At 48.2% G+C, this 16,281-nt stretch overlaps 1 protein-coding gene across 4 annotated transcripts in view; it reads right to left on the bottom strand.

Moving 5' to 3' along the window:
* Positions 1-10,013, bottom strand: part of STK24 (serine/threonine kinase 24) — a 136,580-nt gene extending 126,567 nt beyond the window's left edge. For 2 of the 4 annotated variants that reach the window (XM_033177389.1, XM_033177390.1), the window contains exon 1: positions 9,678-9,860. In XM_033177389.1, coding sequence (XP_033033280.1) covers positions 9,678-9,719 — 42 coding nt within the window. In that variant the 5' untranslated portion in view covers positions 9,720-9,860. Of the gene's footprint in view, positions 1-9,677 lie in introns of all 4 variants that reach the window. The other 2 variants (XM_033177388.1, XM_033177391.1) reach the window with 2 other exon arrangements.
* Positions 10,014-16,281: the final 6,268 nt, after the last annotated feature.

The following is a 16,281-nucleotide window of genomic DNA, read 5'->3' as shown; positions in this document are numbered from 1 at the left end:
CAAGGTGGGGAGGCGGAGGCCACTGACCAGTAGAGAGATGGAAAAATAAGCAGACATGTATACTGCTGTTTATTTACAGCAAGAGAAAACAAGAGGCGCAATCTCATGATGAAGAGAACAGAGGCTCCGAGATCTTGCCCGCTGCCCTGGCCCAGCAGTCAGTCCTGGCCCTTGGAATTTCTTCACCTATAAACTGAAGAACTGCAATTAGGAGGGAGGGGGTCACATAGAGAGCAGCATCTAGCTGGGTCAATCCTGAAATCCCACTAAAATCATAAATCTAAAAACCACCACATACCTGAAACGGAGAGAAGACAACTGCAATGAAATCTCAGAAGCTGGAAAGTCGGTAGGGGTTTTTTTTTGTTCTGTTTTTTTAAAGAAAGGAGGGGGTGGGGGGGAGTAAAGGAAGACAACACTAAACTGGACGTGCAGAAAGCAGAGTTTTTTTTTTTTTTTTTTTTTTTTTTTGGAGGCGGAGTCTTGCTCTGTCACCCAGGCTGGAGTGTAATGGCACCATCTCGGCTCATTGTAACTTTCACCTCCCGGGTTCAAGCAATTCTCCTGCCTCAGCCTGCCAAGCAGCTGGGATTACAGGCGTGTACCACCACGCCTGGCTAATTTTTGTGTTTTTGGTAGAGAAGGGGTTTCACCATGTTGGCCAGGCTGGTCTTGAAATCCTGACCTCAAATGATCCACCTGCTTTGGCCTCCCAAAGTGCTGAGATTACAGGCGTGAACCACTGCACCTGGCCAGCAGAGAACTAACTTAACTCACAGTGCTGGACCCCCAGCTCTCAGGAATGACCGCACCAGGTCCCTCTGCTGTGGGAATGAGTGAACCAGACAGAGCCTCAAAGTCAGCTACGGAAGTGGGTAGACAGTCAGATAGCTTGCCCCACATTTCACAGCCAGGCTCCCAAAGTCAAGGAAATGATGGAAAATATACTATCTGCAAAGGAAGGAAAAATTAAGGATATATGGACCAGGCCGCAGCAGACACAGCCGGAAGCAGAGGCAGCATATTTAAAAACAGGGAATGAAGGCCGGGCACAGAGCCTCACGCCTGTAATCCCAGCACTTTGGGAGGCCGAGGCGTGTGGATCACCTGAGGTCAGGAGTTCAAGACTAGCCTAACCAACATCGTGAAACCACATCTCTACTAAAAAATACAAAAATTAGCCAGGCATGGTGGTGGGTGCCTGTAATCCAGCTACTCGGGAGGTTGAGGCAGGAGAATTGCTTGAACCCCGGAGGCAGATGTTGCAGTTAATGGAGATCACGCCATTGCACTCCAGCCTGGGTGACAGAGTGAGACTCCATCTCAAAAAAGAAAAAAGAACATTTGAGGGCCGGTCCAGAAGGTTCACTACCCAAGTAATCAACTTTCAGAAAGAAAGAACACAGAAAATGGAAGGGGGACAGGGGGTGGGGGGAATCAAAGAAAAAAATCAACAGAAAGACCTGAGTCACTTAACAGAAAGGGCCTAACCAAGTATTTGTCACGAGAAACGAAAACAGCCCCACTCCAAGACGCATAATTGTGAAACTTCAGAACACAAGGAAAAAGTTCAGATCCCATTAGGTCCAGGAAGAACAGCACAGCCTGCACACACAGAAGCCGGTGCTGGCGGGGCCTCCATCTTCAACAGCAACACCGGAAGCTAAAACACAGTGCAGAGACACCTTTAAAATTCTGAAGGAAATGAATGTCCACTCTGCAATTTTACACCATGCTAAAATATCAACTGAGGGAGAAGGAAAAAAGAAATTTTTGAAAAGCCTGTCTCCCACGTTGCCTGTTCACAGAAAATAGCGCACTATATGCCCAACCAACACCCTGCATAAGCCAAGAAAGACAATGACAGGCGAGACAAAAAAAAAAAAAAAAGATATTCAACACAAGAGAGCAGCAGAAGGACCCCAGAGGATGAGGGCAAAGGAAGACCAGAGGATGGGGGCGGCACAAGAAGCACAGAAGATATGCAGGGGACGAAGGGCACAGGTGCCCACCGGAACTTCCTAAGACAAGGGTGCAATAACTGCAGAGTGCTGGGATGCATGAGCTGTTACGTATTACCAAAAGAAAAGAATTCCAAAAGAGATCTGATCAGTAACGATGGCTGAGTAATAACGGCTGGGCTGTGGATCAGTCTGCAGTCCATCAGTGTACACACTGCATTCTGACCTCACTGACATTCCAACATCTCTGCTGGGAAAGAGAGGGGAGTCCATGTGAGGAAAACAGGCAAGCAGAAGAGAAGTAAATCCTCATCCATAGGGCCCAAAGTCTACAGACCACACCTGAAACCAGAAAAAAAAAAAAAAAAACAGGCAGCAATTTTTTTTTTTTTTAGATGGAGTTTCACTCTGTCACCCAGGCTAGAGTGCAGTGGCACCATTTCAGTTCACTGCAACCTCCACCTCCCAGGTTCAAAGACTTCTCCTGCCTCAGTCTCCCAAGTAGCTGGGATTACAGGCGACCGCCACCACACCCAGCTAATTTTTTGTATTTTTAGTAGAGACGGAGTTTCACCATGTTGGCCAAGCTGGTCTTCAACTCCTGACTTCAAGTGATCCACCCGCCTCAGCCTCCCAACGTGCTGGGATTACAGGCGTGAGCCACGGCGCCCAATTTTTGATGTTCCTCATAAATTAAGGAGTAACAAAAACAAAAATCAACCAGGAGCGATCAAAGGGGCTGCCTTCGGGGAATAAGAAATGGAGGGAAGTGGAAGCAGCTGCTATCTTTCCCAACCAACCTTACAAAACTACCCATTAGACATTCCTAAATAAAAACTAAACAAAATCCTAAGTAATTACAAATGAAACAAAGGATGTGCACCTGTAACAGTTCTTTCAAACCTGGCAGCCTAAAATTCTCTTAAAAAACAGGAAGAGACTTAAAATAATGGGAAGATAAACCCCAGCTACATATTTGGTAACCATTAATTTAAAACCTGAAATGTTCCCACAATGTATTCAGATATCAATAGGGCGCAGAACAGAAAAGGTTCCTCTTGCTGACGAAGAACCCTCAAAAAACACAATGGAAGGTCTCTAGAGTCAACAATCTTGTTCCCTGGGTGCGCATAAAGCGACTGGCAACCACCAATTTGGGATGTTTCACAGTTTGTACCAAGCAAAGGCGTATCTCAGTTTATTTCCCCTAATAAACTGAGGAGCAAACCAGGGAGCCATTTAGGATTAAGAAACTCCATAGTCAACCTCAGGAGGCAGGGTTGTTTTTTTTTTTTTTTTCTTTTTCTCAAAGCATTTGGCACTGAGATTTTTTATAATTTCCACCGCAAAAACATAATTATGGGAAATGAGTGCTACAAACCACTCTGACGACAGCGGCTGATTCTACGTGGCGAGCCATGGATAACAGAGTGCAACTTCTGTTTCCTGCACTCACGCCAGCCACAAGATTCCATTAATGATAATCAGCTGAGCTAAGACATTAAAAAAGCCACAGAAAGGTGGGTTGGGTGTGGTTCACTTCCTGCAGGTAACCAGCTGCCACAAGGGCAGCTCTGAATCACCGGGAATAATCACCCAAATAAAGAGCTAAGTGACCCATTTCTCAGGACAGCACTGGACGCCTGGACTCCGGCTTTAGAGTGTGTGTAACTGCACAAGCACAGCAGAAAGCAGCAGTGACCACCGACAGGCTTCTCCCCTCAGTAACTGTTCACCCTACATCTTGCACCAGGGTCCTCGAAAAATACTGAACTGAAAATGAACCTCAACCTGCACCACATGAGGCAGTTCAGCTCCACGCATCAGAACGTGGCTCCAAGAAGAGCATCAAAGTCAGTAAGAGGAGGGAATGAACTGCTTAGCGCAGGGCCACTCTGCTCCGTTAGCATGCTAGAAAGTCTAATCTGAGCAATTCCTACTTGAAGTTCACTTGGTTCTATGTGAAATGCTATCAAGAACACTCACTCCCAGATCCGAGACCGGACTCCTCCAAAAGTTTCGGTTTTTCTAATTTAAAAAAACCTTGTGACCATCCTCCCCCTCAAAAAAGAACACTTTCAAGCATCACAAATTCTTACCATTGTTACACTTTGGAACACCCAGTAGTGAAAATAGGTTTGTTTTTTGACACTCACATAGACAACTAACAGTAACAAAACAGTAACTAACAGTAACTGAGTACTTTCCTTATTACTCTTTAGCATTGATCAGCAAAAAGGATCATAGAGCAAAGGGAGTAATGAAACACTATAAAATATTCACTGAGAGTTCAAGTCACCAAGCTGAGTGAACAGTAAAAAAATCCACCTAGGCTGTCCTACTGACACCTGGGCCCCTCACTCGCATCCCTGGACTTCCCCTTCCCTGAAGTGTTGCAGTGCCTTCTAAAGGGGCACCCAGCACTCCTCACACCTGAGAAAGCAGGAGCCCCACAGGAGATCATCTGCTCAAAAATGTGCCATACTTCCTGCTGTCTACAGATCCAAGGCCTCCCCCAGGTCCACAGGCACCCCACTGCCCCAAGGCAGGCAGCCGACCTCTTGAAAACAGGATGGACTGAGGCTCTGAACTCTGCCTCCCACAGCTCCGGGCACCATACTCTGCAGGCTCCCCAGTCCAATGCTGTCAATCACCACAGCACACTCCACAGTTCAGCAAGTCCCTGAGCTGCTCTCGGAACCCACGTCTCAGAAGTCCTGACTCTCCACACCCAGTGACACACCAACCTTCCCCCAGGGTGCAGATGGTAACAGGGTAACTGGGCAGGCATCTCCCAAGGAAGGAATGGAAAAGGACCCGTGGAAATGTGACACTAACAAGAAAAAAAAAAGTACAAGAGCACTTAAGCCACAATTAAATGCAGCTGTCCTGTGTTTGCCTTCATTTCCCAGACTCCCAGAGTGCACAGGCTTCCCTAGGGTGAGCAGAGCACTTGAGAAAAGCTCCCTATGTTCCCAAACCGGCCATTAGACACCCGTCTCACTACCCCGATGCAACGGGCATTCTCAGCAAAGATCTATTTATCCAAGCAGCAAGAAAAACAGAAGGGGGGGCCGGGCGCGGTGGCTCAAGCCTGTAATCCCAGCACTTTGGGAGGCCGAGACGGGCGGATCACGAGGTCAGGAGATCGAGACCATCCTGGCTAACACAGTGAAACCCCGTCTCTACTAAAAATACAAAAACTAGCCGGGCGAGGTGGTGGGCGCCTGTAGTCCCAGCTACTCGGGAGGCTGAGGCAGGAGAATGGCGTAAACCCGGGAGGCGGAGCTTGCAGTGAGCTGAGATCCGACCACTGCACTCCAGCCCGGGCGACAGAGCGAGACTCCGCCTCAAAAAAAAAAAAAAAACAAAAAAACAGAAGGGGAACGAGGGGGATAGGATGATGTTAACAAGGAGAAACTTCAGGTTTTTAAGCTATTCCTCTAAATTATCTGAGTTTTCAAATATGAAACTGTGTTTAACTTACAACTTCGAAACACGGTAAATTAACCAGGCCCTGCAATTTGCAATACATGTGACGTATATAATTCAGTATTTTTCAAACTGTGGGTCAGGAACAGGTGGGCTGTGAAATCAATCTAGTGTTGCAATCAGCTTTTTAAATGTACCACAACAGCACATCACAAGCACAGGCTGAGCATCCCTGATCCAAAATGCTCCAAAATATGAAACTTTCTGAGCGCCAACATGACGCTCAAAGGAAATGCTCATTGGAGCACTTCTGATTTCGGATGTTCAACAAGTATATAATGCAAATATTCCAAACTTCGAAACACTTGTGGTCCCAAGCATTTTGGATGAGGGATATTCAACCCGTAGTAAGGATTAGTGCTGTCTCCTGAAACTTGTTTTTTATCCTGATGTAAAATTTATTTCTTACATGGATCACGGTCCAGAAAAGTTGAAAAGTGACTGATAAAATCTGGTAACAGAAATGTGCAAATCGAGATCTCATTTTTAAATCACATTTCTGCAAACTCAAAGCCGATTGGTGTTCCTGCCTCCATCTGAAGCTTTCCTTTTAATCTCAATTGAGTGAAACAAGAAATGCTCAATGAAAGATGGAGTACTTACAGTCACAGATCAGCCTCCTTTCTTTATGTTTACTTGTCGTCACTACATTCACTCAGTTTATGATGTCTATTTTTTTCCCCTACTGAAATGTAAAACTGGGGTTTAGGAGAAAAAAAGGAAAGGCTTCAGCAACTTTCATTAAACATTTACTTAAAGTGGTAACCTCATTCAGATCTACCACTTTCAACCCCTCCCCTAGGATCTGGCAGATGGAAGTTCAATAAGGGCTGCTGATTGAATAAATTAAAAAATCGGCCTCCTATTTCTAGTTTAGAGGCCAATCCAACTGGCAATGTGATCAACTTTAATGTTTGTAAAAGTAACCATATAACAGTCACACTGCACGGTGAGTGGGAGTAGGAGGAGCAGTAGTTTCCAATAACAAATCTGCCATATATGATCTCACCTTGGTCAGTTAAGCACCCCTTGGTCTCTACATCTATAAAATGGTATAATGTCTGCATCTCAAACGGTACCAGTAAGAATCAAAAGGCATAAAAATGATTTGCAAACCACGGAAAAATGGTGTTTATACTTACATGGTTGTTATTTTTCAAGCATCCTTGCCTAGGCCACCTAAATTCACTCTGCTTTTTTTTTTTTTTTGAGATGGAGTCTGGCTCTCTCGCCCAGGCTGAGGTTCAATGGCACAATCTCAGCTCAATGCAACCTCCGGGTTCAAGCGATTCTCCTGCTTCAGCCTCTCAAGTAGCTGGGACTACAGGCCTGTGCCACCATGCCCAGCTAATTTTTTTGATTTTTAGTAGAAACGGGGTTTCACCTTGTTAGCAAGGATGGTCTCAATCTCCTGACCTCATGATCCGCCCACTTCGGCCTCTCAAAGTGCTGGGATTACAGACTCTGCTGTCTTTCTAAGCCAACTCCTTATAAGCCCTGGTCAGGAGACAAGAAAAAGGGAGGGCTATGAGGCCTATCACGGCAAGCCATAGAAGAGATATGGACTTCTCTCCTCCCATTTAGCAGACAACAGTCGAAAGCGGGTGTGCTTTTAACTGAATCTTCAGCAACAACTCTTAGGGAAGCCTCCCAGGCCAGTAGCAACTGCTAATTTGAAGTAGAAAATAAATGTGCTTGTTGTTTTTTTTTTTTTTTTTTTTTTTAGGCAGAGTCTTGCTCTGTCGCCCGGGCTGGAGTGCAGTGGTCGGATCTCAGCTCACTGCAAGCTCCGCCTCCCGGGTTTACGCCATTCTCCTGCCTCAACCTCCCAAGTAGCTGGGACTACAGGCGCCCGCCACCTCACCCGGCTAGTTTTTTGTGTTTTTAGTAGAGACGGGGTTTCACCGTGTTAGCCAGGATGGTCTCGATCTCCTGACCTCGTGATCCGCCCGTCTTGGCCTCCCAAAGTGCTGGGATTACAGGCTTGAGCCACCGCGCCCGGCCACTTGTTGTTTTTCTTTTGGGGGGTGGGGAAGGAGAAAAGAATGTTCTTCCCCGAATGATACACTGTTACCATACTGTCTGTAGATGTACTTAGGTACAGGAATGACTGGCAGAAGCCAACTTTCCTACCTCTAAAAGTGTAAAACTGTAACAGCTGAAAACCTGATCATCTTTTCTCCTGAGAAACATTTACCATCTTTTATACTGAGAAAACAAAAACAGTTCCCATGTAACACAATCTAACAGATATGTACCAGTTGAGAGGCAAAGTTATTAAGGAAATGTATCCTCTTTTCCCAAGATTTAAGAACTCTGATCCACTCAAAAAAAAAAAGGACAAAAATGAAAAGGTGAGATACTAGATATCACCTGGTAACCATCTGATACTGACTTTACAGCACCAGCCAAAGGGGCTTTAGTACCTTTTCAAACTGATTGGCTATCCACAGAGGCCAATTAACTTAGCAAGTGAGGCATTTGTGCTAGACTCCAACCTGATGCACATGGTATAAATGTCAACCTAAAGGAAATATTGATAAAAGTTTTTTTTAAAAATCATTACAAGAGTCCTTCTTGCTCGACTGGTAAGAAATTCGTTTTTTCACCCAGTTCACTCTGACCTACACACCTCTAAATTCATACCAAAGCGGCTTTAGGAAATACCAAGAAACCACATCTGATTGTTACCCAGCAGTGAGCAGAAGTTTACGTTTTAAATGCATGCTAAATTCAATGCTCCTTAAACGAGACTCGACAAAAGAATATTCTTTAAACATCTTCCCAGTCACTCTTTAGATACTGTTACTGCTTAAATATATATATTTAATTACTGCTTAAACATTTATATACACACATATATATACTGCTTAAATATATACGTACATACATACATACACACACACACACAGTTGGAGTAAAATTCTAGCTGCCATTAAAAAGGTAACTTTGAGTTCTTATTTTTCCAGAATTCAAACGTGAACAGTGAAATCCAGTTTTCTTTTTATGGTTTCAAAAAAAGAAGGGAGAGGGATGATCTCACTGGAAAAGGCGGGCAGACTCCAGAGGCAGTCCTAGGTCTGGGCACTGTGCTTCTCAGCCCTCAAGACACAGGGAAGGAGCCTGTTGGTATCTATAAACCAACCGGTAATCTACTTGGATGCTTTTGGTTTTCTTCAAACACTTAACGTTCACTCAGCTAGACTGGGAAAGCAAACTTTCATGACATATCCTAATTGTATCCTAAGATTTCAATCCTAAACATTTTGCCACCATTTCTGCGCCTACAAACTTTACAAGAGTTACCCAACGACGGTGGTTTTGTTTTTCAAAGGGATAAAAGCAGTCCCCAACGGCAACAAAAACAACAACAACAAAAATCCTTTAACTTATACATGTAAATTTGAAATTCAACTCCTCCCCCATCCCCCAAAAAGTCACTGGTAGGCCAAGCTGTCACCAAGTACCGAAGGAGAGGTTTACTGGGCGAAGAACTCCTGTAAATGCAACCAAGTCTCAAAGTGAAAGTCCAGGGTCCCGGGGCCAGGCCGGGCCCGGGACCCCGGTGCGCGGCTGTCCGAGGGATTCCTCCTTCCAGCAGGTTTGCAGCTCGCACTTCCCCCCGGACCGCAAGTGCACGGGGGCTCCAGGCAAAGCCACTCCAAGTGGAACTCGCGGTTACACCTTCCTCCACTCCGCCCTGCCTACTCCGCTCGGGCCCGGACGAGTCCAGGCGCGCTCCCCGTCCCCGCCCTGCCCAGGTCTCCCGCCCGCCCGCCCGGGGGTGGGGGACGAGCCTGGGGGGCGCGTCCTGGGGGCCGCCGCCAACCCCGCCCGCACGCAGGGCCCCGGGACCCGGCGAGGGCCTCCAAGGGCATCACTCCACCTCACTTCTCCCGGGGAGAGGGCCACCCAGGGCCTGCAGCTCCGGAGGAGTGTTGGAGCGAGGGGAGCGCGTAAGACGAGGCGCCCGCACCCCCACATCCGGACCCAGGCCGCGCTCCCTACGGCTCCTGCACGCACACGCCTGAGACCTCGGTCGCCAGAGCCGGCAGGGACGTCGGGGGCTCGGACTCGGACCCCCGGCCGAGCTGGGCGCGCGGGGAGCCAGGCTCTGGCGCGACCCCGGCCAGCTGGGCATAGGGGGGGCGCCGTGTGGATACTGCCAAGTTGCCGCTTCCGCCCCGGTCGCGCATCCCGGCCCCGCGGCCCGCGCCCGCCTACCTGCATGCCGGGCAGGCCCGACTGCACCGGGGAGTGAGCCATGGCGCTCAGGACGGCTACTTCCTGGCACGGGACGGCCGGGCCGCGGCGATCCGCGCGGGGCGGCGAGGCCCGCGGGCCGCGCGCAACCCTCGGGCGGCGGGGCCGGCCGGAGCCCGAGGCCACCCCAGCCCCGGCGGTTCCCGGCCGGGCGGCGGGGGCTCAGCTGCGGGTGGCGGGCCGCGTCTCCATGCACGGCGCCGGGGAGGAGCTGCTGGAGGCGCGGGGCCTCGCGCGAACTGCCGCCGCCGCTGCTGGGCTGGAGCCGGGCGGCCTGGGCCCGCGCGCGCTGGCCGCTGGAGCGGGAGTGGGCGCGCACAGCCCGCGAGCGCCGAGCGCGTCCCGCCCCGGCCCGGCCCCCGCGCCCGCCCCCGCGGCCCGGCCGGGGACCCCGCCCCGCGCTTCCGGGAGGGGGAGGGGAGAGGCCGGTGGCCGCGCGGGAGCCCTAGGCCGCAGCCGCCGCCGCCGTCTGCCGGCCGGCCTAGGTCCCAGCAGCTCCCGCGGCGCTCCCACGCCCCCGCGGGCAGGCGGCTGGGCCGGGAGGGGGCCTCGGCTGGGGCGGGCGCCGGGAGGGACCGCGTCGGGGCCGGAGGCTGGCTGTGCGCCCACCGGGCCGGCGCCGGGGAGAGCCTGGGCCGCGGCCCCCTCTTCACGCCAGCCAGCTCACTCCGCCCCGGCGGTCCCTGGGGAAACGGGCTCCGGGCGAGCCCCCGAGGGCAGGGTCGGGGTCCAGGGGCACCTGGGGAGGGAGAGCGCCCCGCGGGGCTTCGGCCAGTGGCCTGTGCCAAAAGGCCGGGCAGAGCTGCTTCGGTGTCTGGGTGAAGTTTCCAGCCAACCCAAGAAGGAAACCGAAAGGGGAGAGGCCGAGAGAAAGGTTGATTCCTAGCGCTTTGGTTACCGAAAACAGCCCCGCTGGGGCTGCTGGGCTGGGAACTTAGCTAAGTAGTGAGGAGGCTGAACCCCACCATCTCTGGAATCCGCAGCAAGTCAGGAGCACCCACCCACAAGGAGGGGAAAATGGGGTGCAGAGGGCAGGGAGGAAGGGAAGAGAATGGAAGGAAAGCGCGCGTCTGAACTTTGAACTGCAGCCCTCTCCGTCTCTTTCCTTTTCCTAGGAAGCTCCAGGCCCACTCAGCACCAGTTCTGTTTCCTCTTTTCAACTGCTTTCTCTCTAGCTACTGAGGGGAAAAGTCAGGAGGGAGCAGGTCCCTCGACCTCCATAAAGTGTTTTATTACAGTCGCAAACAGTAGAGCGGCAGCCACCCCAGTGATGACTCCCTGCCCCTTAGATTATAGGGACGCTGGTACCTCATTCATGCTCATAAGTGGCCATTTTGCACCCTGGCTGGGCGAGTTAGGCAGACAAAATGAGCCCCCAAAAGTTTAAAGGCCTCCAGCAAAGTAAGGAGTATTTCTTTTCTGAGGCGTCATTGTATTTCCTCCACGAACATTAGTTTCCCCGGGTGCCCTGGATCTGACACAGAGTAGGATGCTAACATCTAATCCCTTCTTTCCCTTTGGAAAGATGAGTGTTTTTTCTCGGAGTCCTAGGGAATACCTTAGAATACCTCATGGTTGTCTCTGGTACACCCATCCCTTGAGGAGCCCTGCCACCCCTAAGTAGGCTGCAAAGAAATACAAAATTAAGGCCGGGCATGTTGGCTCAAGCCTGTAATCCTGGCACTTTGGGAGGCCGAGACGGGTGGATCAAGACGTCGGGAGATCGAGACCATCCTGGCTAACATGGTGAAACCCCGTCTCTACTAAAAAATACAAAAAAATAGCCGGGCGAGGTGGTGGGCCCCTGTAGTCCCAGCTACTCGGGAGGCTGAGGCAGGAGAATGGCATAAACCCGGGAGGCAGAGCTTGCAGTGAGCCGAGATCCGGCCACTGCACTCCAGCCTGGGCGACAGAGCGAGACTCCGTCTCAAAAAAAAAAAGAAAAGAAAGAAAGAAATACAAAATTAAGAGAAATATGAACCCTGATACCCATGAACTTAAAATCGTGTATAAATTTTGTACACCTAAAAAATGTGGTACTTAGGCCGGGCGCGGTGGCTCACGCCTGTAATCCCAGCACTTTGGGAGGCCGAGGCGAGCGGATCACGAGGTCAGGAAATCGAGACCATCCTGGCTAACGCAGTGAAACCCCGTCTCTACTAAAAAATACAAAAAACTAGCCAGGCGAGGTGGCGGGCACCTGTAGTCCCAGCTACTCGGGAGACTGAGGCAGGAGAATGGCGTGAACTCGGGAGGCGGAGCTTGCAGTGAGCTGAGATCCGGCCACTGCGCTCCAGCCTGGGTGACAGAGCCAGACTCTGTCTCAAAAAAAAAAAAAAAAAAGTGGTACTTAAAGACATGAATAGCAAAAGAAGCAAGAATGTGAATCTTTAAAAATGTTTCTACTTTTTAGCGCAGCCCAGGAATTCTACCTAAAGTGACATATCCTAAGGCAACAACCAAGAAGTGTGGAAGAATGCACGTAAGGACACGTGATGTTTAGAATCCTGGGGAGACTAGGAGCAGCCAAAAAGTCTCACAGAGGTTAAGTAAATAATAGCATTTTCATACAATGAGTACTATATAGTCATTTAAAATTATGTCTTTCAGTATCTAGTAGTGGGGAAAATGTATTCATTATATATTAAAGAAAATGCAGGGTACAAAACACTGTATATAGTCTGATCTCAAACTACTCTCTCTATATTTATATATATGATATACAGACACACAGTCATGCCTTGCTTAACAATGGGTATACATTCTGAGAAATGTGTCCTTAGTTGGTTTTGTCACGTGAGCATCATAGGGTGTACTTACAGAAACATAGATGGCATAGCCTACTACACTCCTAGGCTGTATGATATGACCTGTTGCACCTAGGCCACCAACCTGAACAGCATGTGACTGAACTGAATACTAGAGGCAATTATAACACAGTGGTAAATATTTGTGGATCTAAACATGTTTAAGTATAGAAAAGGGACAGTAAAAATTTTCTTCTGGGGTCAGCAGAGCCAGGGCAATAACCTGGCACCAAGATAAAGCGGAAGAAACCGGATGAATGGACAGAAATGTCTGGATGCTGCTCTGAGGCATTACTATGGTAAATGCTCAGAAATCACTTTGCAGTGGCTAATTGCCAGCAAGTGAGCCACAGCAGATGGGGGACAAAGGCCCATAGTACCCTGGGTATAAAAAATAACCGGAATCCTCGTTTGTGTCCTGAGGCTAGTGAGGCTCAGAACAGGGACGTTCCGGCAGGATGTAACTTCTCTGGACACAGTGACTTGCATCCATTAGCTGGTCTGTTGCCCTGAACCCAGTTTATCTTCTCTCCACGACTGACCATCGTTTCATCATTTGACCACATTCATACTGTTGAGCACCCTTCTCATCGAAAGAAAGGAAAGAAGCAACATGGGAGTTACTGGTTCTACTTGGCCCTATGCAGGCAGTACTGAGTATTCCCCAGGGCAGAAGTAGGTCTCTACCTTTTTTTGTTTTTGCAGAACAGAGATGATGCACAGGGCCTGAGCCTGAGATCAGATCTGGTGCAATTGCTTATTACATTCATTCATTCACACCTTTTTTGAATACCAACTATTAATACATGTCAGATACCCAGTTCAGTACTGGGCCTATCAACATTAGATCCTCAGGTGCCTCTTACCCCATCCTAGGGACTTGGTCTCCCAGAATCCTAACTTTGGGTGAATACAATACCATAATTGATTAAACTTAGAGTGGCAATAGCTATCATTTCCGCCAAGGAAAGAAAAGGATCATCCTCTCCCCTGCTTCCTCTTGTCACTTTCCCTCCACCCCCAATGTATGATTACAACAGGTTATACACTACCGTAAGTCCAGAAGGAGATTATGAGAGTCTCCATAGAGATGATGCATTTTATGGTCTCCATGGAGATACTAACCCATTGAGTTATTTACTTATCCATTGAATTATTTTTCTTCCCCGGTCCTCTTTGTCTTTTGTATTCACTTAAGGACATCGATCTGGCAATGAATTATGCTCTGAAATATATTCTGGACCACAAAGAATATTTCCATACCCCTATATGGAGCCCCTCCAAATATAAAGGCCCTATGTATTTGCTGCCCCTAAGCTAGTTTGTACGCACTCTCAGCAGCGCTCAGAGAGGAGCAGAAAACAAGAATTCCACAATCAATCCCTTCACTTTTCTTTCTAAGTTGAAAAGATAAACACCCCCAAATGCTGCTTTATAAAGAACAGCTAGACAAGTAGAGCATTAGCAATTTAAATTCACAGATTAAAGAAAGGGACTTACATGGTGAACTTTAAAGGGAGAAACAGGAGTAGCTTGGATAAGTAACTAACAGAAGGCTTGACGAATTTCTACACATGTTCAGTAGGTGAAGACAAATTATCAAGATCAGTTTAAAGAAGAATGTCTAGTCATTGTTGGATGACACAATAGCAAGAAAAGGTATGCCAAAGCCCTAGAAAAATATCCCAGCTACATTGAGGAATGGTGCTACTGAGGTTTCATTCCGTGGGTGGAGAGCTCAGAGGGCAGGCTCTTGCAGGGACATCACCCTAAGTAGGTTTTCAGTTGCACCCTGCCTTAGTTTGCTAGGGCTGCCATAACAAAGAACCACAAACTGGATGGCCAAAATAACAGAAATTCATTTCCTCCCGTTCTGGAGGCTGGAAATCCAAGATGAAGGTGTCAGCAAGGTTGGTTTCTTCCAAGGTCTCTCTCCTGGGCTTGTAACAGCCAGCTTCTCCCTGTGCATTCTCGTGGTCTTCACTGTGTGTTCCTGTGTCCTAATTTCCTATTTATTTATTTATTTATTTAGAGATGGAGTCTCGCTCTGTTGCCCAGGTTGGAGTGCAGTGGCGAGATCTCGGCTCTGTGCAACTTCTGCCTTCCAGATTCAAGCATTTTTCTTGCCTCAGTCTCTTGAGTAGCTGGGACTACAGACAAGTGCCACCATGCCTGGCTAATTTTTAATTTTTAGTAGAGATGGGGTTTCACCATGTTGGCCAGGCTAGTCTCGAACTCTTGGCCTCAAGTGATCTGTCTGCCTCAGCCTCCCAAAGTGCTGGGATTACAAGCATGAGGCACCACACTTGGCCCTAATTCCTTGTTTTTAGAAAGATACCAGAGTCATACTAGATTAAGGCTCATGCCAGTGACTTCATTTCTGCTTAGTTACCTCATTAAAGTTCCTATCTCCAAATACAGCCACGTTCTAAGGTACTAGAAATTAGGACTTCAACATAGGAAATTTAGAGGGACACAGTCAGCCCGTAACATACTCCTTTTTCTGCAAATGCATGTCTGGTCAGCCCCCCTTTAGCTGGCTCTTCCAGGCTCAACTTCAGGAACGAGAGCTTCCTTCTCCCTTGGCAAGGCCTGTCGGACCTTTCTGCATGCTTCACATTGCACACTTCTGCTAATAAGCATTGCTTCATATTTCCTTGGGCGTGGGCCTTAAACTTTATCTTGCATAGAAACCAGAACACTAGTCTCCAATCACTGTACAACTGAGAGCAGAAACCGAGAATGCATAGGTGTTTGCTTGATAAAATATTCCTGATTAAAAGAAATCATCTGGAACACATGACAAAACTCTGCCAGAAAACGGTTCAGAATATTTTGCAGTCCTATCCATACTCAGTTCAGGCAAAAGGTTGTTTAAACAAGATCTGTCTTTCTTCCCCACTGCCTCCGCCCTGTGTTGGGAGGTGCAGTTTACCAGGAGAGTTGGGGGCTGAGCCTCCAAGGGGGCTCTGTTGCACATGCTCTCGGCTGCAGTTCTGGGGGCTCACACCAGGGAACATCAGGCTGTTTAGAAGGACTCACTTGAACAAGCTCACTAGAAAAATTCTCCTGTGCAATTTTGCTTGGCAAAGAACCAATTAACAGGGCTTGTCGCCTTCTAAACAGTGGCCACTTGACCCTGCCAATCAGCTCATAAAGACTTCAGTATGCAAAGATTCATCAAGAGCTGTGTGTGTAGATTTCCCTCCCTCCTGAAGCTGGGTTTGCTTTCAGACATATCCAGAAAGGGCATACATGAAATCATCCCCAGAAGGATGAAGTCATCCAGCCTACAGTCACACAACTGCAGTACCAGTTTTTAAAAGCTCTTGGCCCTGTTTTCTGACAAGGAAGACAAATTGTAGAAAATCATTTTAATTTTCACTTCAACCAGATCCAGGGGATTATGTGCTTGAAGACCATTGTACAAGCACACAAAGGTGCAATGTGCCTGTGAGTTGCAGATACTCGTTCCAGAATGCACCAAACTTAAGTCAGCTTAAAATTATCACAAAAATGTTGACCTACACACTACCCTATCATCAAAGCTTCACCTGCAAAAAGGACAAGCATGTTGTCTTATACCTTAATGTTCCTGCCACTTGTTTTATTTGGTTTCCCAAAGAAGCTATGTTGGAGATACTGTTAGTCAGAAGTCTTTGAATAACAAATGACAAATACTTAGCTCAGACGTCTGTAAGCACAAAAGGGACATTTTAGTTCAGCAACAAAAATCAACAGTTGGCTAAAAATCAGGC

This window comes from Trachypithecus francoisi, unplaced genomic scaffold (genome assembly GCF_009764315.1).
Source record: "Trachypithecus francoisi isolate TF-2019V2 unplaced genomic scaffold, Tfra_2.0 Lachesis_group18, whole genome shotgun sequence".
Classification (NCBI taxonomy): domain Eukaryota; kingdom Metazoa; phylum Chordata; class Mammalia; order Primates; family Cercopithecidae; genus Trachypithecus; species Trachypithecus francoisi.
Note: the sequence above shows the minus strand (reverse complement) of the source record. Positions and strands in the feature narration are given on the sequence as shown.